The 25,479-nt window shown below is 35.5% G+C and overlaps 1 protein-coding gene across 1 annotated transcript in view; it reads left to right on the top strand.

Moving 5' to 3' along the window:
* Positions 1–25,479, top strand: part of DNAJC1 (DnaJ heat shock protein family (Hsp40) member C1) — a 109,686-nt gene that overhangs the window by 43,063 nt on the left and 41,144 nt on the right. The window contains exons 4-8 of the mRNA XM_064505954.1: positions 2,185–2,350; positions 3,243–3,340; positions 4,442–4,535; positions 13,794–13,884; positions 23,833–23,999. Coding sequence (XP_064362024.1) covers positions 2,185–2,350; positions 3,243–3,340; positions 4,442–4,535; positions 13,794–13,884; positions 23,833–23,999 — 616 coding nt within the window. The remainder of the gene's footprint in view (positions 1–2,184; positions 2,351–3,242; positions 3,341–4,441; positions 4,536–13,793; positions 13,885–23,832; positions 24,000–25,479) is intronic.

The following is a 25,479-nucleotide window of genomic DNA, read 5'->3' on the forward strand; positions in this document are numbered from 1 at the left end:
AATTTATTTTTTCTTAAAAGATAATTTATAATAGAAGGTGCTTGCCAACATTTGTTTTCCAGTCCTGTTTTAAGTATTACTAAATTTTTACCATTAGGATATACGGACCTTATTTAATCAGTAGCCAAATTTTCAGTGTCTCAGTTAACATTCCTTGTTGTGTAAGAAAGACAAATAGCTAATAAACTTATAGTAATATTGTAGCAAGTTGTTCTTTCCTGATATTCCATATGTATTTCTCTGAAGCCTTCATCAGAAAAGCATATCTTTTGTGAAATCTTATTATCAATGTAATTTGTTTATTAAAATGGCTTGGTTTCTAAAAAATGTTTTTTTGTATTCTAACTCTAAAATAGTCAGAAAATACAGTATGTTATTTTAGATTAAATGCTAATAGTTGTACTTTATTCTTCCTGAAACAAACCACTTACAGAAAAAATAGTTAAGCAAAAGTTTTCATTTTGAAATAACACGCTAAGCAATTTTCCTGTGCAGATAGAATGAAGCAACTACTGATGCCTTAACACAAACTGACTTATTGGGAAATGAAAAATTGTTACATTGAAACTTCACTAATGCATAATAATCTTAGTATTCTTGTAATCATCATGGAAGATTTGATTTCATAATATGAATTTTACTTATGTATTTACTTATGTATACTTATATTTTACCTATTCAGAACACAGCAGGGTCTTGTGGTGTTAAATCTTTTGCCTGGAAATAATCTAGCAACATTCACCATCTTGAACGAATGTTTTATCAGAAGTCAGGTTTTCTAGAGGTGCTGAGTTAAAGTGTATTCTTTATTTAAAACCATTGCCTTTTTCTGCTTAAAAATGAAATTGATTGTGGAATTTTTTTTTAGTACATCTCCAAGGTATCAATTTAATAACTATCAAAGTAGCTAGTGCAGTTGTTGCATTTAAATTGATTTACATGTCAAGACTGGCAGTTTAGCAGCTGCGCTATTATTCCTGGATCGGTCAATTTACTTGAGAAAAACCTACTACTGAGTTCTGCTGACCTGCATGACAATATAGGCCCTATTTCTATTCCTGTAATTAGGCCTGCGACTAACTCAGAATATTTTTAATTAAAATATTTTGGTCAATGTGTTGCACCAAATTAGGCCTTTCAGTGCAGATTTAATTCTGGAAATGGTGTGATTAGAATATGTAATGAGTTGTGTTCAATTTAAGATTAACAGGTTGTGCATCTTGGAACATACAGGTTTATTCAGTTTACTTTATAGAGTTTTGTTTGAAATTTTACTCTTAAAACTTAACTAAAAAGAAGGCAAGTCTTGCCTGACTCTGTAGATCTGTCTTTTTCTTCAGTTGATGACATTAACGTACTATAAATAAAAGTAGATACTATAGACATAGTAAGATATTTCAAGAAGGTTGTGTGAGGGAAAAACTTGCGTATGCTTGTAAAAATGGTTTTTATACAGACAATAATATTAGTACGTTTAAGCAGTATTAAAATAGGTTGAATTTGGAGACAGCTTTTCAAATAGAAAATCAAAATAGTGTAGCTGTGGTTAACCTTGTTTTCTAACATTATAATCAAGCTTTTACTTCATTTCATATCTGACTACAAAATGCATATTAATTCAGGCAGCATTTTTACCTAATAGATATAATGCTTCTGGAGAACAAAACTAAAGTGAGGATAACTCTGCCCTCCCCCCAGCACTTGTGCTTTTAATTTGGAAAAGAAAAACAGATTTATAATAGTTGAGACTCTGTTCCTTGATGCTTTGCATTAAATAGTTTTTGTTACTTACTTCCACGATGGAGACCTGGCCACTGATAGCAGGCAGGTAGGACACATGCACGGTTCTTCAACTCTGCTATTTCAGAAGTGAATCAGCTGGGATGCTGCAGGAGCAATGGAGTTACTACTTTTTCTGCATGAGACTAGATACATTTCCACAACATGTGGTTCAGAATACCATTTGTTTTCAGATCCAAGCCAAGCAGTTTTGCAAAGCAATGTGTTGCTGTTTAAAAAAAATACTAAATGGTTGTGTGTATCTGTGTGTGTGTGTGTGTGCGCGCGCACTCGCTTGTGTAAATTATTCAAGCAGTCTGTGGATATTGTTTGTTTTGTAATTAGGTGGTTTGGCTTATTTCATTTTAAGCTCTCCATGAAAGTCTGTTATATTTGCTACTGTAGGTATGATGATATTCTGATCAATGGACTACCAGATTGGCGACAGCCTGTATTCTACTACAGGCGGGTGAGAAAAATGAGCAATGCTGAGCTGGCATTACTCTTGTTCATTATACTCACAGTGGGTCATTATGCTGTGGTTTGGTCAATCTACCTGGAAAAACAGCTGGTAAGTATTGGTAGTAAATCAAACTTGCTTCAATTATTCGTATTGAATTTCCTGCAGAAGTTTGCGTATTGTAGGGATCTCTACTGCCTCCCTTCTTTTGAATTTGGATTTTTCATATTTTAAAATGATTACATTTAAAATGATGATAATTATAGAAAAAGATATTCAAAAAATCAGGAATAGCAATCTAAAAACTACTTCATTTGTCTTCTAGAATTGATAATAAATAGCAAGAGATGGTTCTTTGGTTTTTAACTGGAAGAAAGAAGAGGACTAAATACTCTTCTATCATCTGTTGAAGCAGAATCATATGCTACTGTAGTCATTTTTATGGTTTTCCTAAATGTTATTTAAAAATAATTATTTTTATTTGTTTAGTAATCATACTTGCATTGCCTTTGTTCTTATCTAAATGCTTTTTGGTTTTGGGTTTTTGTTAACAGGACAGATATCAGTAAGCAGTCTAAAAACACACTAATTTTTTTATTTTTAGTATATAGAAGTTTCTTGCATTTAATAGACTAAAAAAACCTAAGCATAACTTGAAAAATATTCATATATTAGCATCTATTTACTTTTTTTATTTTTTCCACTGCATTATTAAAGTTGATGAATGAGAAAGGAGGCAAGTTGAATGCTTTCTCCTCTTAGAAAACTTTGATTGCTATGGAGATACACATGACTGACAGAACTGGACTTCATGTGTGTTTAAAGACTGGATGCCATGGCAACAGTTATTGTTAAGATAGATCATTTTACTTAATCATGTAGGACCCCTAGATGCATTTGCATAAATGCTACTCTAATGTTTACCCTTCACAGAAGAGTCCCAGTAACATTTGTGGTTTACATGTTAATGATAACCTGTAACCGTAGTTCTTTCTATGTCAAGGATGAACTGCTTAGCAGAAAGAAGAGGGAGAAGAAGAAAAAAACAGGAGGCAGGAGTACAGATGAAGCCAAATTTGCTGCTCTTGACAAAAATGAAAGGTGGGAAGAAACTCTCGTTTTCTCTACTTTTAAACATTTTATCAGCTACTGATTTAATTCATCATTTTCTCCTTGAATCTCTCAGATGTTCTTATGAGGAAAATATCTGTATTTGTGGTAATAGCCATTGCTGATATCAAGTGTGACAGTGTAGATCTGTTTTCACTTTCCAATTTGTAAATAAAAGTGTGGTGTTTATTCAGCAGATGAGCAATAAATAAAAGATTGAGACTGAACTAATGATATCTTGCTAGTAGAAGGGTATTATCTGTATAAGTTGGGGTTTTTTTGAAAGATTTTACAGCTTGTTCTGTCTTTGAAGATTTTGCCATTGATTACAACTAACAAGTTTCAATTTATTTGAGCTTTAATTTATTGCCATACCAAGTGCTGAATTTTTCTGGGTTTTTAATGCTTGTTCTTTGTCTGATTAACTTAGAAGCAAATGTTAGACAAAGCTCCATCTAAAATGTCTAGCAAAGCTTAGAATAAAGATGTTGGTAAAGGCTTCTAACACTGCTGTTTAGTTAAGAAACACATAGGGAAACAGTGACTTTCAGGACACTCCAAAAGATACCACCATTTCTTCTATTGATTCATAGAAAGAAATAAAGGGTTTAAATAGTTCACACAGCAGGGGCATGAACTGGATCAATGCAGGATGGAGATGAGAGACCATTCTGCCTGTCGTCTTTCCTGATGACATCAGTAAGTAATGCTTCAGTGAACTGCAAATGACATTAATTTTTATGTATTGTTTTGTTTATGCTACAGTCTTCATATCTGGTTGTCAGCACTTGTGAACACTTGGGTGAGGCTTGAGCTTTTTTTTAACTGCAGTGCTTATGTGGCTTATGAATTTATTTTCTTTAAGAAAAGCTCTTTTTAAGAGATTAGAATATGTAGATGAATAGAAGCTAGCTGTTGTGCGTGATGTATTTTCTATTAAATATTCAAAGCTATTTTTTATATTAAATATTTATACATTTTAATATGAATTGTCAAGTGATAGTCATTTTGCAAGGTAGTGGGAGGGTTCCAACTTTGAGATGTAACATTTTATGGCAATAATGAAAAACTTACCATTTTATTTGGCTGCAGAGTACCGGACAAACCACAGTGGCATGACTTACTTCCATGCAAGCTGGGAATTTGGTTCTGTCTCACTGTGAAAGCTTTACCTCAGCTATTCCAGGTAATACTAATAACTGAATATTACCTTTATTTTTCTTGATGTATGATCAAATGCATAGTACTTGCTCATATGAATTTTCTCACTAACGCGTATGCCTTACAAATAGAAGAATTACTCTTTGGAGGTGATTTTAATCTCATTAATTCATCAAAATATGAATATATTAGAAAGGAATATTAATCTGTTAGAGAATTCCATCAGAAGTACCTGTTAGGCAAAACTGCAAGCGTGAATGATGAGGGTGAGGTGAGATGTTTACATCTGTATTAGGAATAGCAGTGTCTTTTAACTTGTCTGTTAACAAAAGTATTTTTGTTATTTCAGATAGGCAAATACTGTATTTTTATAGTATATATATATATATAAAATTTAGATTTGAGAGAACATTGAAATGATTTTTTTAAAATAGAATTTTCCTTTTGAGTCACTGGATAATGATATAAATAGCTGAAAATGCTGAAGTAACAAAGAAACAGTAGTAAGTTAGAAACTTAAACTTGGCAGACTTACCCACAGGATTTTTTTTTTCTTCAATCAATACTATAAACTGTAAAATGTAGCTAGTATTCAGACAGTGTAACTATTTTCAGAAAATCAGTTACTGAAATAACTTTTTAAATATCAGACACTCCTTCTTTTCATGTCCTTTGATCACAACCTTTTGGTTTTTTTGATACTCTAGTCACTAACTACTGACTAATGAATATGGATCAGAGAGTTTAAGGTGAATTTTATTTTGGTTTGCAAAATACTGAGTATTAATTCTGAAGTATTTTAGTGCAAATGGCGTTGACGTTCAATTTCTGTCTGCAAGCTAACGAAGCATACAGTTCACAATTACTGATCTGTTTGCAAAAAAAAATAAGAGTTATAAATGCAATAAATACAAGCAGAAAGACCAGACATTTATTTATTTTTATAGACTATAACTTTTCTTACAAGGAGATGCGCAAGTTAAGATTCCTTTTTCCTTTAAAAGTTTCAACAGGACGGTATGGTCATTTTACTAAAGTAACCTTTCTTAATCTTCTTGCATGTTTTTAAAGTAAAAAGGACTGTGCTTAATTAAATCAACCATTAATGTGTCTAAGTTAAGCTTTGTTCATCTCGCATTGAGGTGAGTTGGTTGGAATAGAATTAACTTCACTAGTTGCTGTTGCTACATTTTTGAAACTTTCTTTACAAGTGTAGTACTTTCCCTTGTGCCTTAATGGAACATGTAGATATTACAAAACATAGTAAAATTCATGAAGAATTTTAAATTGGGACTTCATATCTAAGCTATCATTTTCTCAGATTTTTGATTCAGAGATTTAAAAGAAATAAATATAACAGGCCTTTCAAATTTCTATTCCAGAAGCAGCCACTATGTCTGCCAGACTGGCTGGAAAAGACGAATATAACAAAAGTGACACACTGAGCTTTGTAGATACCTAGCCAATATCTATTGCTGTGTATTTTAAATACAGGAACTGCATGTTACATAACTGTTACTTTTTTTAAAATTAATGATGGTGAAAAATAAGCTCTCCAATAACCCATGAAAAATTGGAGACCAGCAAGCTGGGATGTGATAGCAGGGGAAGCAGGGTGCAGAGGAATTCAAAGCAAGACGACTTGTGGAGGGACTTGGAAGCAAAAAGATGGGGTTCTGGAGTAAATTGCCCAATACATAAGTCACACAACTGCTTAATTCCAGATTATGTAAGTGAAAATGCAAAAATAAATTATTTTCAAAATAAACACTATTCAGATAACCAGGAAGCATTACTGTTGCTTATTAAAAGTACTTAAACAAAAAGATGTTACCTGTTCTGAAGAGCATAATCACAGCAGTGGCCTCACGTTGGGGATGTTTCCTGAAAACACTGTGCAAAACATGTCTTGTATGTTTTAGCCAGCTGGACTGAGAGAGGTCTCTGGGCTGCTCTTGAGTTGTATTTAAGATTTTAACAAGTTCTGTTTTAACTGCAGTACTGAAGTATAGCAGAAAAGTAGTTGTACTCATGTCATTACTCCCTGATATGGAGATCCTGTTTTGAATGTAAGTGGTCTTCTCTTCAATAATGCACTAACATAGGCTGGAGATCTCAATATATTTCAGGCGTTAGTATAAGTAGAATCACTAGGGCAGCTTAGCTGAAGGATGAGGGAAGCCCTTAACACCTACAGATGTTGAATAATTCTGTGTTATATATGCTAGTTACACAGCTAATTTATTAACAAGATGTTATACTCGTTGACATAGGGATAGCTGCTATAGATTGTAGATGTTTATTGAGTTAATCTAAATGATTTTTTTAGTCATTTAAGAACCCACAAATTATTTTCAAAGTTGATTGTCATTCATCCATAATTAATACAATTGTAGGCTAGGTTTAAAAAAAAAAAGTAACCCATATTTAAATGAACTACAGTTGGGACAGAAAAGGGCAGAGTTTTGGCAATACTTACAATTAAACGTTGCTTCTGCTATTGTGTTTCAAAGCCCTTAAGACTGACACTGAAATAACTGAACTGTTTCCTCAAATTAAGGAAGCAAAACCACCTGCTTATGAACACAAAAGTTCTTCCTCAAAGGAAGCCTTATTTTAAAAAAAGGGGGGGGGGGGAAGAGAGCAATTTAAACTTTTTGCAACTTCTGATTCCTTTCCCTAACCCTCCCCTCCTTCCCCCCAGATTATTTAATGTGCATATTCTACTTACCACAGCTCTGTCTGATGATTCAGGTTGCAGGGCTTCTGCCCATGTCTGCCTCATTTATCCAATTGAATGTCTTTCTTCCACTTCCCCTCCTCCTCTGAAATGTCAGATTTCAGAAGGAGGCACTTAAAATAATTAAGGTGGGCCTCTACTGAAGAAAAATGCTTTGTTTGCATGCCCTTGTGATGGCCTATGCCATTTTATTGTATTCTGCATTTTATGCCAAGAAATTGGAAGAAAAATTGGTGAGAGAAGGATAAGAGAAACTCAGAAATGAATGTTTATTTTTTACTGTTGGCAGTTGTATTTTGAGGGAGACTAGATAGGTTTTTATATCTGTGCATTTAGCTTAGTTAAATTTGGGGGAGAAGACAACATCTTAAAGCTTGTTTGAAGAAGTGAAGAGAAAGAATATTTAAAGTGTACCATAAATCAAATATTTTTGATGTGAAAGAAACATTAACAGGAGTGTAAATTACAATGAATACTACCAAATTTAATTCTTATAAGGTAAGCATAAGAAAAAGATTTGCAACAAAAAATGCAAATTGTTTCTAGGCTCATTTAGTTTACTCTCTCATGATAATGACCAGGAAGAAGGCTGTGTCTTTTTTGTTAAACAAAGAAACAAAACTCAACAAAAATGGTTATTGGAACTGAAAATTATTTTTATAAAGAAATTAAACAGCTCAATATAGTGTACAAGAACTTTGGTTCAAATGGTGATTTATACTTTTTTTTGTTGGTGGCAGAAGAACCATGTATAAAATGCAGTTTATTTCCAAAAGAGCTGACCAGAGTTTTGTTTGAATGCAAAGACACAGAACTTAAGAAAAATGTTATCTCTTCAAAACATTGTTAATTATTCTTTGCAATATATTTCTTGTTTTCCTTCAGAAAGCTGAAAATAAAGTGTGTCCACTAGTGTTCCTGACAACTACTTTTTTTCCAACTTTATTTGCTGAAGCCTAGAAATCATTGTTTTTATATCAACTTCATTCATGCCAGCAAGCGCTAGAGAATGTTTTTTGGATAGTTAAGTTATGATCCTGCAGTTGGCCTGGCTGTAACGAAGCAGAAAGCGTTTTTGTCTGTTTCATACAGGAATGGACTCTTGTTAAGAAAATGAAGTTTTTCTGTTATCTGTAGAATAATAAGGTAAGCTTATTGCACGCCCCAGCAGTGAGCTGTTGCAAAAACTTCTAGTGGTTCTGCAGTCCTGAGGAGGCAGTGGAAGCTCTGTAGGAGCTGTTCCTGGTGGTACCTAGTGAGGTTATCAACACTGCTTTCAATTATGATTGGAACTTTTGTTTTTAAAGACCTTTGGCTACTATGAAGTGACTTAAAATAAAAGACCAGTAATTTATTTTTATGTAGACTACCAGATGGTAATTACTGTAGCTGATTTAGTAGCTTGGATGCAATTCAAACTAGTGACCCAGAGGTGTTTAATTTCTTGGCAGTTTTTCCTCAGGTTTTCTTTTAATCCATGATTCATTTCAACACCTGTTTAGAGGTGGTTCAGTTCTGGCCTTAAATGGGTTGGCAATGTGTCATTAAACTCAAGAGGCTTTGCCAGCAGGGCATCTCCTTTGGCAAAATTACCTTTTAAATGTTTCCCGATCTAATCAAATCTTCTTTATCTAGGTTATTTTTGTCTTCATATATGACTTTGTATAAAATCATTGCGTGACACTGAGAGATAATGCATTACACCCAATAATGCATGCTTAACAAAAGATTTTTGAGGGGATTTAGTCAACTCGGAGCTTATATATCTGCTTAATTCCCAGCTTTATAGGGCTTTGAGGTGTTCCAGCGTACTGCAGCACACTGATGTTGGCAGAAGTTGCGGGGAGCGAGCAGTCGCGGGACGTGTGGCATGAATGATTGCCTGTTTCTTGTTATTTCGCAGCCGTTGGAGGAACCAAAGTAGGGATGAGGCTCTTGACCCTGAGGTCAATTAGAAGCTTAGAGGCAGGTCAGAGGAGAGTGGATGATAAAACAAGTACTCTGGGTGTATATAAGTGAGCAGAAATAATTTGCATCTAACTGGGTACTGTCTGATACTCTGGAGAGAAAACGTGCTTTGTTGTGTAGCCAAAGTTTTAGGTGAATGTAAGGCACTAAAGAAATTTGCCTTTAACTGGCTTTTGTTCTGTGGCAGCCAATTTTGTTCTGCTCCTTCAAGTCACTTTCCGTTTGGCCACGTACCCACAGCACACCTGGTAGAGGGCCATAGCTCCAAGAGCAGCTCACGAGGATGAGGTGATACTGGCTCTCAGTTAATTATGTGTACTGTTCTGCTGTGGTATGGGGCTTCCTTGGGTATGAAGGGTCCCAGGGAGCCCTTGCAGCATTGGCCTCGGTTTCCCCTCCCAGCTCCCTTTCTTTTGTTCCTGTGCACTTGAAACTTGCAGCAGACAGGGCATTAGCACAGCCTGCTGCTGCTCGCGGGGAGCATCTGAGGCTGGGGAGCTGCGCTCGGCCTGCCCGCAAGCTATGCCCAGCTGAAGAGCCTGGCAGCGCCTGGTATTATTCCAAGGTCAAAGTATGATTTCCTGATTAAAAAGTAAGAAGTAATGCAGCTCCTGTTTACTGGCTTGCCTTTGAGTAACAATAAAAATGATGAAGAGAAATTTAAATGATAATGCTTAACTTTAACAGTGTTTTTGCTATGGCATAATGGCTCTTATTTTTTATTGCATAGAAATAGCAAATTGAAGGTTGAATGTTGCAGTAATTTTATTATGCCTTGTTCTTCAGTAGTCCTATACAAACATGCTTTTTTCCATGACTGATGTTTCTCTCATGCAAATTGTAAGGAACACTGGACTTAAAAAGTAGTTCAGGAACTTCATAAAAATATTCATCTTTAAACATATACATTGATTTAATAGGATTAATGAGAAGAAAATGGTTTTAGTATAATGATTTTAAGTATGCTTGTAGGAATGTTTCCACTTGCCTGTAAATTCTTGGGGGGAGGGATGTTTTATTTGTATGAGTCCCTCACCCCACAGAAGTAAAATGTGAATCTGTTCTATCACAAAATCTGTAGCAAAGATTCACATATGGCCAATATGGCAAGTTGTTTCCAATGTTTCCCTTACTTTTCCTAGTCTGGAGTCTTTCTGAGGTAGACCAGAAAGTCAGGAATATTGATTGGAGAGAAAAAAAATGCAAAATGAACGAACCAACCAGCACAACCTCCTTGTCCCCCAAGCATCAAGGAGAGGCTGCAGTGAATGACTATTATTCAGAACTGAAGATTTTAATTCCAAGATTAGTACAGTTTGAATAAAAACTGCATGTGTTGATTTAAAAAATATAAATGCAATATCAAGAATTTTTGTATTTCTAGGTAACTCAATAATAAGTGCAGCTTTGTCTTGGAAATCTCTAAAGATATTGACAGTAGACAATACTGGTATGGAGAAGAACTGAATTACAAGAACTTTACAATAGTTGTCATTTTTGTTTGCGATTAAAATATTAAAAATATGTTGATAAAATATTTATCTGTCAATTTTATTTTTCCTCCACAGCACTTTTTGAAAATTTTGATCACATGTAATCAGTGAAACTTTTTATGCATGCCGGTTGGACTATAATGTAGAAATGCTAATTACAGAATTCTGAGTTTCTAATAGGCTCCTTTTTCATTCTCTTCCTTCTGCGGAAAGTGGGTATTCGAAGTGCCAGTAAAATAAACTAGCACGTATAAGCCCACTTTCCTTATTTTTTATCTGACTAAGCGCATGCTACTGCTTTGATAGTGAAAAAAACTAATGCATTTGTGTTGCTGTTCTTCTCTGGTAATTTCTTAAACTCTCACAAACAACAACCAAGCATTTCTGTTCTGATTAGGTAAGCTGGAACCTGTTGTTAGAATACTTCCAGACTTTGTACTTGTGCTTTGAAATGCTTTTACAACAAAAATTGAATATGCTTGAAAACTAAAGTTAAATTTGAAAGGAGCTTATTTATGTCAAGGCAGAAACATTTTTTGAGTGAACCTCCTTTTTAAATTGTTTTCCAATGTTTCTTTCATTGTAACTTAGAAGGTCTAATACCTATATAGTTTGTGGCTAAAATCTTTACTCAGGTATGTCTTTTAAATTCTCTTTACAACCTGAAGAGCTAATTCTTATGCTTTTGCAGGAAGGGTTTGATTTTCAAATCTTCAGAATCCATTTAGGTTCCTTTTTTTGTTTTTTATTTTTATGTTATAGGTAAACTTTTTCATATGTGCTATCAAAATGTGTAGTCTCCCAATTTTTTTGTGATTATGATGGTCAGCTGGCATAAATTGTGATTCATAAGTTATAAGACTAAAGTCTCATCTGTTACCTGGGTATTACTTTATTTGCAGTGTAGTATATCTATAAAGCAGCAATAGTACTAAATTTCATTTATGTGCTTCTGACTAGTTTTCTTTGTTGTTCAGCTATTGTGTCTCATTTTCATCTGAGCCTCATTTCCAATTGTTCCATGATTGACACACTGGAGAGATTGACAGTTACCCCCTAGTGCCTGCTGTCTGGAGATCCCACAAGCAATAATGGATTTTACACCAGAATTTAGCATCAAATATTGGCTTTCAGTGTCAAATGGGTTAAATTTAAATGCCGGTTAATTGTATCCATTTTGGAATCATAGCCTTAAACAAAAGCATTCTTTGGATATCAGTATGTCTAAGTGCTGTGTATGCAACACAGTCTGAATGTCTCAAACTTATAGCAGAAGTTGGACATTACATTTTTGGCTATTTCTGTTCCTTAAAGATGCAAAAAAAGTCCAAAATCTGGAAAATACAAGGAATGTTTCAATGTATGGCAGGGATTTCATATTTCAGGTAAACTGAAAAGAGAACCAATGCTCATCCTAGTTTTGTAATTGTATGTTATAAAGTAGAAACTGAGTATGTTTCCTTAAAGCCTGCTTACCTGCTGTGAATGATAGTCATCCTGAATGGTGCATGTACACAGGTGTTTAGCCCTGTTTCTACTGAAATCAAAAAAATACCTCCCCCTGCCTCAGAAACAAAACTGTGAGCACATGAGACATTCTCGTTTGCTGTATTCTAGCAGCAAAAAGTTATGTAAAATCTTTAAAATATCTCTGTAAGCAGAGCAATATTCTCCATAAACCTAGCAGAGAAGTGTATCTTCTTGTTTCCCATGTTCACATGTAGAAAGAGAGAAAGGCAAGGTTCTTTGGGAGGAGATTAATCCCTATTATCTGCTGTGAGAATTAGAGCTGCTCTTCAGGAGCACTGACTTGCATCAGTGAGATCTTTCCAAAATGTTACGAAGGTCTACTCAGAGCTAGACTGTAATCCTGTCCTCTGCGTTGTCCCAGCTCCCTCAGGTATCTGTAGGGTAGGTGCCAGCACGATGTGAAGGACTGTTGCTGTGTTGTAGTTTCTTTGCAGGAAGCATTTTTTATATGACTTCTGCCATTAGATGCAGTAATAATAACTGCTTTACTTGGTTTTTATTTTCAGAATTTATTAAGGTGCCTTATTTCACTTTAAATGAGACCAGATTTTGTTTAAATTTATAGGATTAGGTTATAGCTGAAATTCTAAAGGTATTTAGCAAGGTTTTAACATGTTTTACAGATTAGAATGGAAATCACCCTTTATAGATTTAGCTTCCTCTTTATATAAAGAGTGGGATCGTTATGTTATAGGAAGAATAAAATTTTTTGGCTATAAACAAGTAAAATTAAGTTTATCTAATTGTATAATTAATTTCGATAGAAGAAATATTCTGCTTGTTTGGAAAATATAGGTAAGAATTTGTCTATTTCAGCCTTTCTACTGTAGATTTGTTGGTTTTGGTTGAACTCTTATGCTTAAGCAGTCAGTGGTTCAAACTGGAAAACTTTCAACCCAAATTCATAATCACTAATTCATTAAATTTTGGAAATGTGTATATTATTGTGAGGTTTGTGACAGGACTTCTAATTTTATGAACAAGTTTCTTAAATAGATTTCAGATGAGAACCTAGCCTGATCATTGAGGAAAAACCTTAATATTTATTTTTAAAAATTGGATAGTAATTTAAAACCTGTTAAAAAAGGAATAAATTGTTTTTTTGGAACACGAACAGTTGTTACCATGATGAGTTCACAGGAAGAAGACCGCTGCCTAGCAATTGCTTTTGTGTGTGCCTGCACACACTATTCTAATTAAAAACTTTTCTTTCTTCCCTGAACTTCCAGATTGCTGATGTGAGCAAAGCGGGTACATGGCCTCTTAAAAAGCTATATACAGTGGTCAGAAATGCTTTTCTAACCATTTTGCTTTTCAGGCTGTCAATGAACATCATAATCTGTAATATCAACACTATTACGTATGAACCTTTACTACACAAATTCTACTTTCTAAGCAAGTATTTCTGTATTGAAAATTTCTGTATCTCAAGGAAACAAATGAATGTATCTCTTTTTTTTTTTTGTGAGGTTAAATGAGAACTTAAAAACAGAGCCATTGCAATTACTTGTTTGTATAAGGATGCTAATGTCATTGCAACATTTTCTTAAAGGATGCCAGACAATTATATATAGAATATAAAGAAACAAAAATGAAGGCGAAGGAAGATGCCCTGGCTAAAGCTGAACTTGAAACACTTCAGAGTGAGTTTTTACCACTGTCTTAATAAACAAGATATGTAATATAATATACCTACTCCGCAAGATGAATGTGAACAAATGGTTTATAATATTCTATATTTATATACTGTTCTTAAATTAACATGAGCTTTTCATTATATGACTAATTTTGTAGTAGATTGCTCGCTTGTTTTTATAGATGCATAAAAACTGTGGTAGTAAGATGTTTTATATGTTACACAGTAGCAACAAAAGCCTGCTTTGCTGGAAGTGTTGCTTAACAGGAGGGTTGAAATCTCAAAAGTATAGATCTTAAGTGTAGATTTTCAAAGGTGACCTGTGGGTTTTGAGCTTTCCTGTGTATTTCCTTTTTGTCTGTATTTATTTTAAAAATAATGTATTTCATAATTCTTTCGTACAAATTGTCTTCTGTGATAGAAGTAGAAATTGAAAATAATTTGAAAATTTTCAAAAGCATGGATGCAGATTTTGGAAATGGATTTGTGCTGTTGTTCAAATGCCCATCTTTAAGTCTCTTTCTGAAGACTAGAGAAGGCAGCTAGCATTTTCCGTAATAAAATATTCAGAAGAATTGTAGATGACTCTTCCTTTTCTTCTCTCAGTTACTTTCTTTTTGGCAATGAATTAATCTACCCTGCTTTGGAGACAATTTTAAAAGATGTGCGTGCACATGCGTGTGTGCGCACACGTGTGTTTTATTTACTACACTTAAGTGCTTGCTTTTAAATTCCTTTATTCTGGCCAGTGCATTGAGTGCCCTATAATAATTTACCAGCTTTGAGTATGCATAAGCCTTTAGGCACTTAAAATACAGATGCACTATTTATTTTTTACAGAATTTCTTAATTTTGTAAAATCAGCAAAGAGATTTGGTTTGAGCAATAATTCCTAACTTACCTGTAGCTAACCCTGTTTTAAGGAAGTTGGTAACACTCAGCACCTTAGCGAGCATGATGGACCCAGGCCAAATCTAGCAGGACAGTGCATTTAAAGCCTATTAGGGAGGCCTGGCATTATGTTTGAGATGCCTACCACAAAGTGGACCCTTGAAAAGGGTCTTGACTCCAGTTATTAAAAATCTGTTATGTTGTCAGATGGTAGTGTATTGCCATTGTTCAAGAGTGATACATTCCTCATTTAAATCTTCTAACTACTGTGTATATTTTATTTTAAAAGGAGCGGTTTTTGAAAACAAAAATGCTAGTGAAACAGGTCATGAAAATTGTAGCCTGTTTATTCCTGCATTTCACTAAATTACCATGTGTGAACTTTTCAGTCTCTCTCCTCTGGCCAGGTCTTTCAGGTGTCACATGAGACTCGCTTTCATTTATTTTTATTTTTATTTTTTTTTAAACCCCCTTTGGTGTGCCCCCGCCATAGCAGTGCCTGCCCTGGGAGGCGCAGGTTTTGTGCAGTGACGCATGGCCCCTGCAGCACCCGTGCCCTGTCCTTGTCGTGCTGCGGCCGCATGCCCTGCCTCGAGCCCGGGCCCGTCCCTACGAGTTTTGCGCCTTTGAATCCCGCCCTGGCTGGGTAGGCTTGTGCTTGGCTGGCAGGGAGCAAGAGGGAGGATCGTTAGTTACTGGCTGTAATTAGTGGAGTTTATGTTGAAATTTGGCACTAAATTAATTTGGTCAGCCACAGCCGTGCTATTGCTGGATGACTATATGTGCTGTCAATTGTGTTTTTTAAAAGAAATGAGACTTTGAAGAGAAAAAACAGAGATGCATCTGATGAAGAGATGCATACTATAGTTACAAAATATTATATACTTTTTTGTGAAAACTGCATGGAAAGCATTGGTTAAATTTGTGTATTATGTTGTTCTGCATTTTATACTTGAGAATTAGGAAAGAAGGGTCGTAAATCACCAAACGCGCGTTTCATTTGCCCCCGTTCTTCTTAGAGAGCATCCGTGAAATACAAGTTCGTAATAACAGTTCCCTCTGTCTAGTTGGGTAAATGCATCTCATACAGATTAGCAATCGCTGGTTTACAGTGCTTGTTTCTCCATGACCTAATTGCGCGTTTACCCCCTTGTCTATCTGCTTGCCTGCTGAAACTGTGCAGTATTCTGTAGATGGCTTGAACTAGAACCAGAGGAGGGTAGCGGAGTAGGAAAGTATAATTTGCAGAGTAGGAGAGTGAGCACAGTATTGAGGTGTCATTAAGCTTCTGGATATGGCAAGGAGTGTGAAAAAATAATTTTTAATGAATCAAAATTATGCATAATATTCACTTACTTAGTTGACACTTTTGCAAATTTCATGTTACCACTTCTCAATCCATTCTAAACTCTCATTACTATCTTAATAAAATATAGCAGTTTTACAGACCTTTTGCCTTTAGGGCATATATTTTTGTATGGAATTACAGATAACTGTGTGTTTTATCAACAGTAATAGAAATGGGTTGCCTTACGTTTTCTGATGACTTTTTTGCATTTAGATACCAGAACACAACATTTCTTTAAAAATCAAAGTGCTTTACTTCATACAACTTGCTGTCAGCTTCTTCCTCTTGACTAGTATCATATGCATATATAATCCCTGCACCAGGGAATGAATCTGTGACAATAGGTAGCCCTGTTCTTCATAGTCATGGTATATAAAATAAATTATATGTTAATTTGACTGAATGGTCATTAAACTGAGGTGACTTAGGCATACATAGGACAGATTGCTCAACCAGTTTTTGAACTTAAATTGCAAAGAGTTTGAGTACCTATTGAGACAGGTTCTAGCAGCTGTAGTGGCCGGCTCCTCTTCTGTAGTATGAAGGACCTTTTTGAACTAAATTCATTTGAAGGGAAACCACATATATTTTTCTTTCTTTACACTTAATATTGATAGCTCTCTTCCTTTCTGTTCTCATTCTGTTTGTTTATCCTGACCTTCAATATGAAAGCCTAAATTTATTTTTAAAATATGACTTTTTAAAGAAATATCTGCTGTTAGATATTGCAGGTGAATTCTTGCCCTCGTGTAAAAGGCATCTGGAACCACCTATGGCAAGAAACTACTTCGTTTCTGCTGTTTCAAGTTATAAACAGTGTTGAATAGTATTTAGTTTTTTGTTTCACTCCTCGCCCCCATAATTCAAGATTTAATGGAAATACGAAGTTACTAGCCCGATGGCTGTGTTCTCTCTGTATTAGAGCTTTGCAGTGCTGTACTCTACTCCCATCTGAGTGCCTGCCATGAAAAATCAGGAGCAGCAGTGGAATCTTTAATAGATTTCATGAAGTTGGATTAAGTTTGCTTGTCCCTTTTCAGGAATTTAAACAGCTTGTAATATAGCATGTTGCTTGAATAGCTTCCTCTGTTGTTTCATAAAACTTGGTATAGAAGGTGTCACTAGGTCATTTAGTCTGCCTGATGTTTTTAGGCAGGGTCTGCCAGACCCTTACAGGCATAAATAAGTGAAAAATACAGATTCGGAAGGCTTGCATTTGACTGAAGTCAAACTTCTGCGAGTGATGCACTTTAGCTCTTAGCATTATATATATATCTTCTAATGCAAGACATAATATTGATCAGAAAACCCTGAGAAGGCTTCCATTCATCATGATTTGTTCAGATAATTAACTTCACTGCTATAGAAGTATATCTTAATTTTAATGTGTGTTTCTCTAGCTTTGGCTTTCAGTTATTCCTTCTTACTAGTGTCTTTCTGTGCTTGAAAATAAGTTTCTGCAGGTTTTCTTTGTATTAAGCATTTTTTAGCCCTTAATTCCTGTGGCTTTTCTGTATTTATTCAGTTTTCCAGTGTAGTTGTAGATACTGGACCCTGGGTTTGCATGTAGTGTTCTAATGTTTGCCATCTTCTGATTATAAAATTATTTTGCTGCTATTATCACTTCTCTGTTTACATAATCAGAGACTACCTCAGCTCTACTAGCTCCGATAGCTCATTTCAGATTGCTTGTCTGCCATAACTGTAAACTCTTAAAACAAAGATTCCTTGCACACGGTTCCTCCTAAATGCAGATACGGCCTAAGGTCCATATCCTTAGCTATGTGATTTATTTTGCTGGCAATCCCAAATGCTTTCGATTTGAATGGTGCCAGACTACCAGCCAGTCCATGTTGCTACTTCTTGCTGTGCTTTCCTTTTCACTGTTAACCATTTTGGTCAAACTTGTATAATTCAGCAATATACTGAAAGTGATTTTACATTTGCTTCCAAATAATTGACAAATATCATGGATAATTATGTTTAATATCAATCCCTGCCAAAATGCAGCATGTATGTGCCTGCTCAGTAATGATTTACTGACAGGCAGGTTCAGAGAAAATTAATTCATACAATGCTTGCTTTTTTGGTTAGTGTGGGTACAAATGTTCTGCTCACTTAATTGTTACCTCTGAAGCCTAATGATGGCAAACACTGTATTGTGCATTTCACTGCTTGCTTTGGAAGGCCTGCGGAAAGCATTTCGAATTTGCAAGCTCACATGCTCTTTCCAAATGTATCGACTAGCCTAAGATACCTCTCCCTGCGAACTGTGCTTCAGATTTTACAGGAAATATTCAACTAACGTTTAGTGTTACGAGGCTTATTTGAAAGAGGCATGTGTATTTCATTTTATGTTTGTTGAAGGGAAGATTAATTCCCAAATATTGAATGTTTGTTTCTAACCGTTAATAGTATGGGGATGAGGTATGGGCGGGGGGAGAGGAAGTTAGGGGAGGGGCAAGGAAAGATGAAGGACATCAAACCCCACAGCTTGAGAGAAAGGTTTTGTAGTTGAGGCTGTATTCATTACTGAGGATGTTTTTAGTCAGTTGTCTCGAAAATAAACTCACTTCTAGGTCTTGATACATCAGATGTTCGTGTCTGGCTTTAAGTCTTAATGCATGCGCATAATCACATTGATTTTATTAGGCATACAGAAGTGTATAAATTTTAAACATGTGAATTTACTTCATATTTGCTTTCATGCTGAATTAGTTTGCTCTACTTTTTCAATACACTGTCAAAACCTTAGTACCATTTTTCCATAGACTTCTGAGTCTGTTGTATTATATCTGAACACTTTGCTGTACATGCAAGTGAATTTTTTTATCTTATGTTTTTAAGCTTTTAATTAAGTCTTTAATGCTGTAAATGCTTTGGTTGTCTCTCCTAATTATGTAGGTGTGTGAACAATGTAGAAAGAAAAGAAAGTCTCAGTGCAATCTCTTGCTGACTTGCAAAAAGAGATGGTTGCCACTTACCAGTGTTTGTGGTCATATTTCTCATTTATCGAAGCATGAGGTACAAGTGAGTCCGTGCCTCTTTTCTCTTTCCGTGACTTTCGAGGCATTGTCCATTTTGGTAATGTTTTCTGTGAATTCTGTGACCCTTTTTTTCACACTTAAAGTTAAGGCTTAGGAGCCTTGCCGAGAGAGGAAACTCCAGCTTGTCGTGTCCTACTTTTTGTGCAGAAGTTCAGCACTTGGGGGTTTTTCTGACCTATATGAAACAGTCTTCCCTCTGTGAAGCCATCAAGTGCTCTCTGAATTCTTTAGGATTAAATCAGCTGGCAGGTAAAATCAGTATGTAGTTTCCTGAAAACATAAAAATATGGACTTACGAACTTAAAAGTATTTATTGATGAAAAAGCAGTACATTATTTTGTGGTCTTTTTTTATGTGGACAGCTGCTGGATCTTAAAGCAAACAACTATTAGCCAGGTATTAATTCAGCAATCAATAAGGCAAAATTAATATATTAATAAAATAAGGTGAAGGTCCAACTTTCTGCTTCTGTGCAGGTAGTTTATCATACTCTGTAGCCTGAATCATTGTGCATAGATTAGTCAAACACACGACCAATACTGGACTAGTTTTAGAGGCCTTTAGAAGCATAAAGTATCGTATAGGTAAGAGAGTTAGTTAATTGTTTTGTAGCAAAGTCTAGGGATCCTGATGATGGATGTGTTGTTATATGCTGGTCAAACACAGGAGACATGTTATCTTTCTTTTTTTAAGCTTTGAGGTGTTAAATACCCTTCACCTTGAGGTGAAGAACTGTATAGTTCTGGAAGTAGACAATCATAGAGAACAAGTATTCCTGCAGTATGAATTCAGCAAATGATAAAACAAGATTTCTCCTGCTACAGAAGGACTAAAACTATGTTAAAATTCTTAACGGATCATTTCGCACTGGAGGAAGGAGAGATGGGTAGTGTAAACACCTAGTAGGTATCAAACTACTTGCATAGTGCTTAGGATCGTGGATTACCCATTTACTTTTTGTTGTCGTGTGATTCTTTTTATTCTGTCTAATAAACTAGAAGAGTTAGTACAATGTAATTTGGCAATTAGAAGATGTAATGTTCATAGAAAATAGTGAGATTAAGCTATTCATTTACCCTGTTGAGTTTGAAGTTTGACTTTGGTTTCACCAGGACTGTTTGCCTCTACTGCATTTAGTTGTATGAGCACCAGTGACTCTAGTCGTAGTTAAGGTCAGTTGGATATTGGCACCTATGTAGGAGAGAGTCGTCTAATTAGGTCTTTGGCAGACAGTGAATGTGCGCTCACAAAACTAGGAGAATTTTTCTACATTTTGGGTAGGTTTATACACAACAATATGAGAACCAATATTTGAGATTGGAGGAAAATACCATTTAGAAAGTGTGTTCTGTTACAGTGATTCACCACACGGTCCAATCCCAGCAACATTAGAAGATGACATTAACTATTAAGGAACACTTGCGTTTCAAAACTCTGAGTCACAGCTGCAGTTGTCGCTGCTGTCAGCACTGTCAATCGCATTCTTGCTTGAGGTGGTGGTGGTGGCAGCAGCAGCAGCTCCCTGTCTGTCTGTCAGGCTTTAGCAGATGCAGAGTGAGTTATTCAGCTGTCTAGGCACCATTTGCTATTTGAAAAACCTGTTCCCCATTCTCTTCTGCAGAAGGCAGCAGGTCAAGTTGGAAGTGGTTTTTGGGCTGCCAATTCAAGTGCTGATAGCGAAAAGATAACATGGTGAGAGATAGGTTTTGTTCCTAGGTATCTGCTGTGGACTTGTGTTGTTCGGTGAATTAATTTCAGTGATCTGTTTTGCTTTCTCCATGTTCACCTGAAAGAAGAACAGTGCTTGGCTGCGTTAAGCTGAGGTTTCATAGCTCACATCATTACTCCTGAATGGCATTCTTTCTAAGTGTCTGTAAACCAAGTTTTTATTGGCAGTACTTCAAACCTGCTGGCATTTTCCCCAAACTCTTAAAATGCAATTATTTCTGTAACAGTAAATGTTCTCTTATCTAAAATCCTTTATGATGTTTACCATTAAACCTTCTTACATGCTTTCCTGTTCTGAAAAAAGGCTTTTTAAAATTCTAAGGTGAAATTGTTTTCATTGAGTTACTGAGAGCCTTTGTCAAAGGTGCTATGACTTCAATTTCTGCCTATGTTTTAAAATTCAGTATGACAGCCGTTGTGGTACCTAAGGCATATGCTGAGCTCTATCATCTTTCTGCGTCTCCACTGGTGACAAAGGTGCTTTAATTCTAGTGGAGTGCTTGTTTGAGGACCCATAGCCATCTTCTGTAGGTGGAATTTCTCGCTCATTTTTAGCTGGCTAACAGAAGGCTATCTTATCTATATTAGGGTCTTCCTCTCTCATTCAACTTGCTGAAGACAGTCCAGATACTCGCCTGTCTTAGATATCTGGTAATAGAGCAGGAGGATGCAGTGTCTTCTGGAAGTACTGATACAAAATTCCTCTAGAAGTATAGAGGCTAGATTCTTGATTTTTAGGTGCTAAGGTTAAATGAGATTAATTCAGGCTATACCTATTTGCATCTTTTGAGAAGGAAGATCAGCAAACCATAGATGATGGGGTGTAAAATACAGGAAAATCCATTTGTCTCAATGTATGTCCACTGTTAAATAATTCCAAGTGAACACATGCAATGTGCTTGCTTGTATTTTCAGGTTAGAAGTACAGTAATGGGAATTATCCTGTAACATAACTTCCTAGAATATTTTTGTCAGTTCCCATTTGCAGTAAATGACCAGTGAAATCATTGTTACTTACACTTCTAAATCTTCACTCTGACCCTGGAAGCTATAATTACATATGGCAACTTTCGAGAAAAATGAGGCAATGAATGATGTAAATGATTTGCTTCTTAAAAATAACTTTTGAAATAGACAAAAAGAATTTTGCACTAATATTGGCTTTAATAACACATCTGGGCAATGAGAGAAAGACTAGGTAAAATTTATTATTTATTTATTTTATTTTATTTTATTTTTTTAAGTTCTGTGTTTTTTGAGTATGTGTGATTTAATTATTTGCTAGGGATGCTTATATAAGGTTATTTATGTTAAACAACTCCAAATACAAGTTTTTCTTAATATTCCTTTTATCAAGAGTAATTTGGCTATAATTACGTGCAAACTTGGGAATTTTCACCAAAGCAGTTCTCCAAGCAAAGTACATTTAAATGTTCAGCTAGTCACTAGTCATTCTGTTAACTTTAAACATTTACATGAATTTTTCTGTTCTTTTTCTGGTGCCATGAAACTGTTTTTGCTCCATTCATTGCTTTTTAAGTACTCAGGAGTTTTCATGAAAACTTCATCAAGTCCGTGAAATATTTTCACCATGCATTTCCTGCACATCCAATGATAGGAAAAGGAATTTTACATTCGAGTTTGTAGGGAACGGTCTTTCTGTCCTCTTTAGGAATTTTTTAAAGAAGTTTTTCTTAAAAAACACATTTTTCCTCTGCGGTCAGGAAAGTATTGGGGTATGGCTATACAAAACAGGCAAGCTGATGCAATGGCTCACTGCTGCTGAGAAGTGTGATTCTCCTCTTCCTTGCCCGTGACCTTTAACTGATTTTTTTCCTTTTTGATTTGTGTGAGGGGGTAACTCTCTACTAGTTTAGTGAGTTGAGTTAGTTTACTGAGTGGTTGGATGAATGTCAAAGCACAGAGAGGAGCATGTAGCCACACAGTGGAGAGTGAGAAGGTGGAGATGGAGTCAAACATTCCCGTTTTGGCAGAGGCCAGCCATTAGATCAGCTTTGCCTGCATCAATGGCATCCTTGGGAACATCCAGTTATTGTGAATAAAGCCTACTTAAAAATAAATGGAAAAGCAAAAAAAGCCCCACAAACTCAGCCCTGCTTGCTGGGCCTGAGGTTTCTGGGTGCTTTATTTCTCAAGCTTCTTTTTTTGATCCTCCTCTTCTTATTGTTCCTAAAGCTCTGGCAATTTTCAGTCAAATTTAAAGCTTTCTTTTGAGAACATCTTATCTATGGGATCTGTTTAGATTGTTGTTTTTGTCCCTCCTTCCTGTCCCCTAAGTTAGCTGATCCCATTTAATACTTTTTAAAGAACAGTGAGAGCAGAAAACGGCGATCAGTTTGGAAAATGAGGTCCAACATTTAAATCTTCCTAAAGGTTTAAGCAATAGAACAAAGCTGTTTGTAGTTAGAGGAATCTGAGAACAGAGAAGCTATCTATTAATTCAGAACCTTTTGCTCAACACAGCTCACTGTAAGGCAATGCAGAATTGTCTAAAACTCACCTCTCTGCCAGTTTCTTTGAAGCCAGCTGGACTTTGGAAATTTTGCTTATAGCAGCTCCCTTTGCTTTCACCTGTACTAATCTTAATTATCAGGTAATGTAGCACTGATAAGTGCTAAGCGTGTTTTTGAGGGGCTTCTCCTTTGGCCGTTTAAGGCAAACTCATATATAGCTGCAGGTAGAAGAGGAGCCAAGTATGTGCAATGCTATTTACTTTTTGTAAAAATAAAATCATTATAGCAAATTTTTGAATTCTCTTTTTAACAACAAAATTGAAGCCCTTTCCATCCTCCCCTTCCTTCCTAACTGAAAAATTTAGTATTAAGAGTTCAGAAGCTAAGAGTGCTTCTGAATTATACTTCTCTGCAGTATTGGTAACATTACTTTTTTTTTTTTTTTTTTTTTTTTTTTGTCTTTATAGAGGAGAAGAAACCTAAAGCCAAGAAACCAAAATCTGAATTCCCTGTATACACAGTTCTGGAATCAAATGCATATATACCATCATACGATCATGGAGCTTCTATTGAAGACATTGAGGAACAGATGGATGACTGGTTGGGAAGCAGGAACAGAACACAGAAAAAGAAGGCAAGTTTAAATTTACCTTTCAGATTGTTATATATTTTAAATGTTTTACTTGCCTCTAAGAAAATGGAGTAATATTTGTATACCGCCATAATGTTCACATTCTAGTGAAGTCTAGAGAAGTATTAACTATCAGGCAGAGACATAAGGGAAAAGGTTATATCGATGTCCAGTGTAATTTGTGTGATGATACTGGAAATGTTACAATAGGATGTAGGTAGTTGATAAAAACATCTGAAAGCTCTCTGGTTTCTAATGTAAATACCATTCTTGTTTGTTAGAAACTAGTAGAACATGATGCAGTCAGGTTACACGAGGCTTGATTCTTTCTCTTAATTGCAGCTAATAACATTTTGTTTGCAAGGACAGGTAATTTTCCTGTCCTAAAAAAGAAAAAAGAAAGAAAAAACCATTGCTTTTTAATTCTGTGGTTATAGTATCACCTGAAGCTGATTATGTGCTTTTATACTTCATTTGGCTTATGGAAAAGACGTAAAGTGAAGAGCAACTCTGCCTATTATTAAGGTTCTTGCTACTTTGAGATAAGGGTTCTTAGTGGCAGTTAGCGTAGTTACTTGTGATAAATTTTACTGAAACATACTGGCTTGAAAATGTGTAATTTTCATCTTTGAAACAAGATAAAGAGGTGACAGAAGAAATGTGATAAATTGGTCTCCTCACATGAAAATTTGTCTTACCAGAAAGACTGAGATGAGAAGAAATGGGTGTTGAGAGTGGAGTTAGGGCAACACATTGACATAGTGTCTTAATAGCGTAAGAAGTTCCCTCTGTCATTTGTTTCCTCTGTGCTGCCGATTTTCTTACTCTTGACTGTTTCTCAGCCTATGAAAAATACTCTTTTTCCTTTTTTAGCCAGACCACACCTAAAACATTTATTAAATAGCTTAAATTTTGCATAATCTTTTTAATCATCTACCAGTATTTGATTCCTAAGTTTCATGGCTTCCCAGTTGCCCAGTCTTTCTGCTATATGTGTTTATGCCTGTTTACTTTTATCTTTCTGTATTATTTAGTATATCTGTGTTATGTTTACTTTATATTTCTGTAACAAATCTTTTCTACAAATATGCTTAGCTTTTGACTTCTGCGTAAGGGATTGAAACTCTAAATTGGCCACAGGCTTTCCTGAATCTTTTAACAGTGAAGCATATTTTCCTGCACTTTAAGTAGGAGCTCCAATGCTGCGTTCTGTAGGGCAGTTGCCTGGGAGTTCGGAGGATGCGTTTACAGTCGCTGCTTTGTTTACCTTAACTCCAGAAGTGGCTGCAGGATGGATTCCAGTCAGTCACATCTCTGTGCCAGCTTTTCTTAGCAGACTGCGTAGGTAAACGATTAAAGAAGAAAAGATGTATGTTTGTTTACAGTATTTTGGGTTTGTTGCATGTTTGACTGTCTGGATCCCAAAATTCACCTTCTTCTGTGATGGAAATTGAATTTGTCTTTGGATTTCCATGATATTGAA

Source organism: Dromaius novaehollandiae, chromosome 2, assembly GCF_036370855.1.
Source record: "Dromaius novaehollandiae isolate bDroNov1 chromosome 2, bDroNov1.hap1, whole genome shotgun sequence".
NCBI lineage: Eukaryota > Metazoa > Chordata > Aves > Casuariiformes > Dromaiidae > Dromaius > Dromaius novaehollandiae.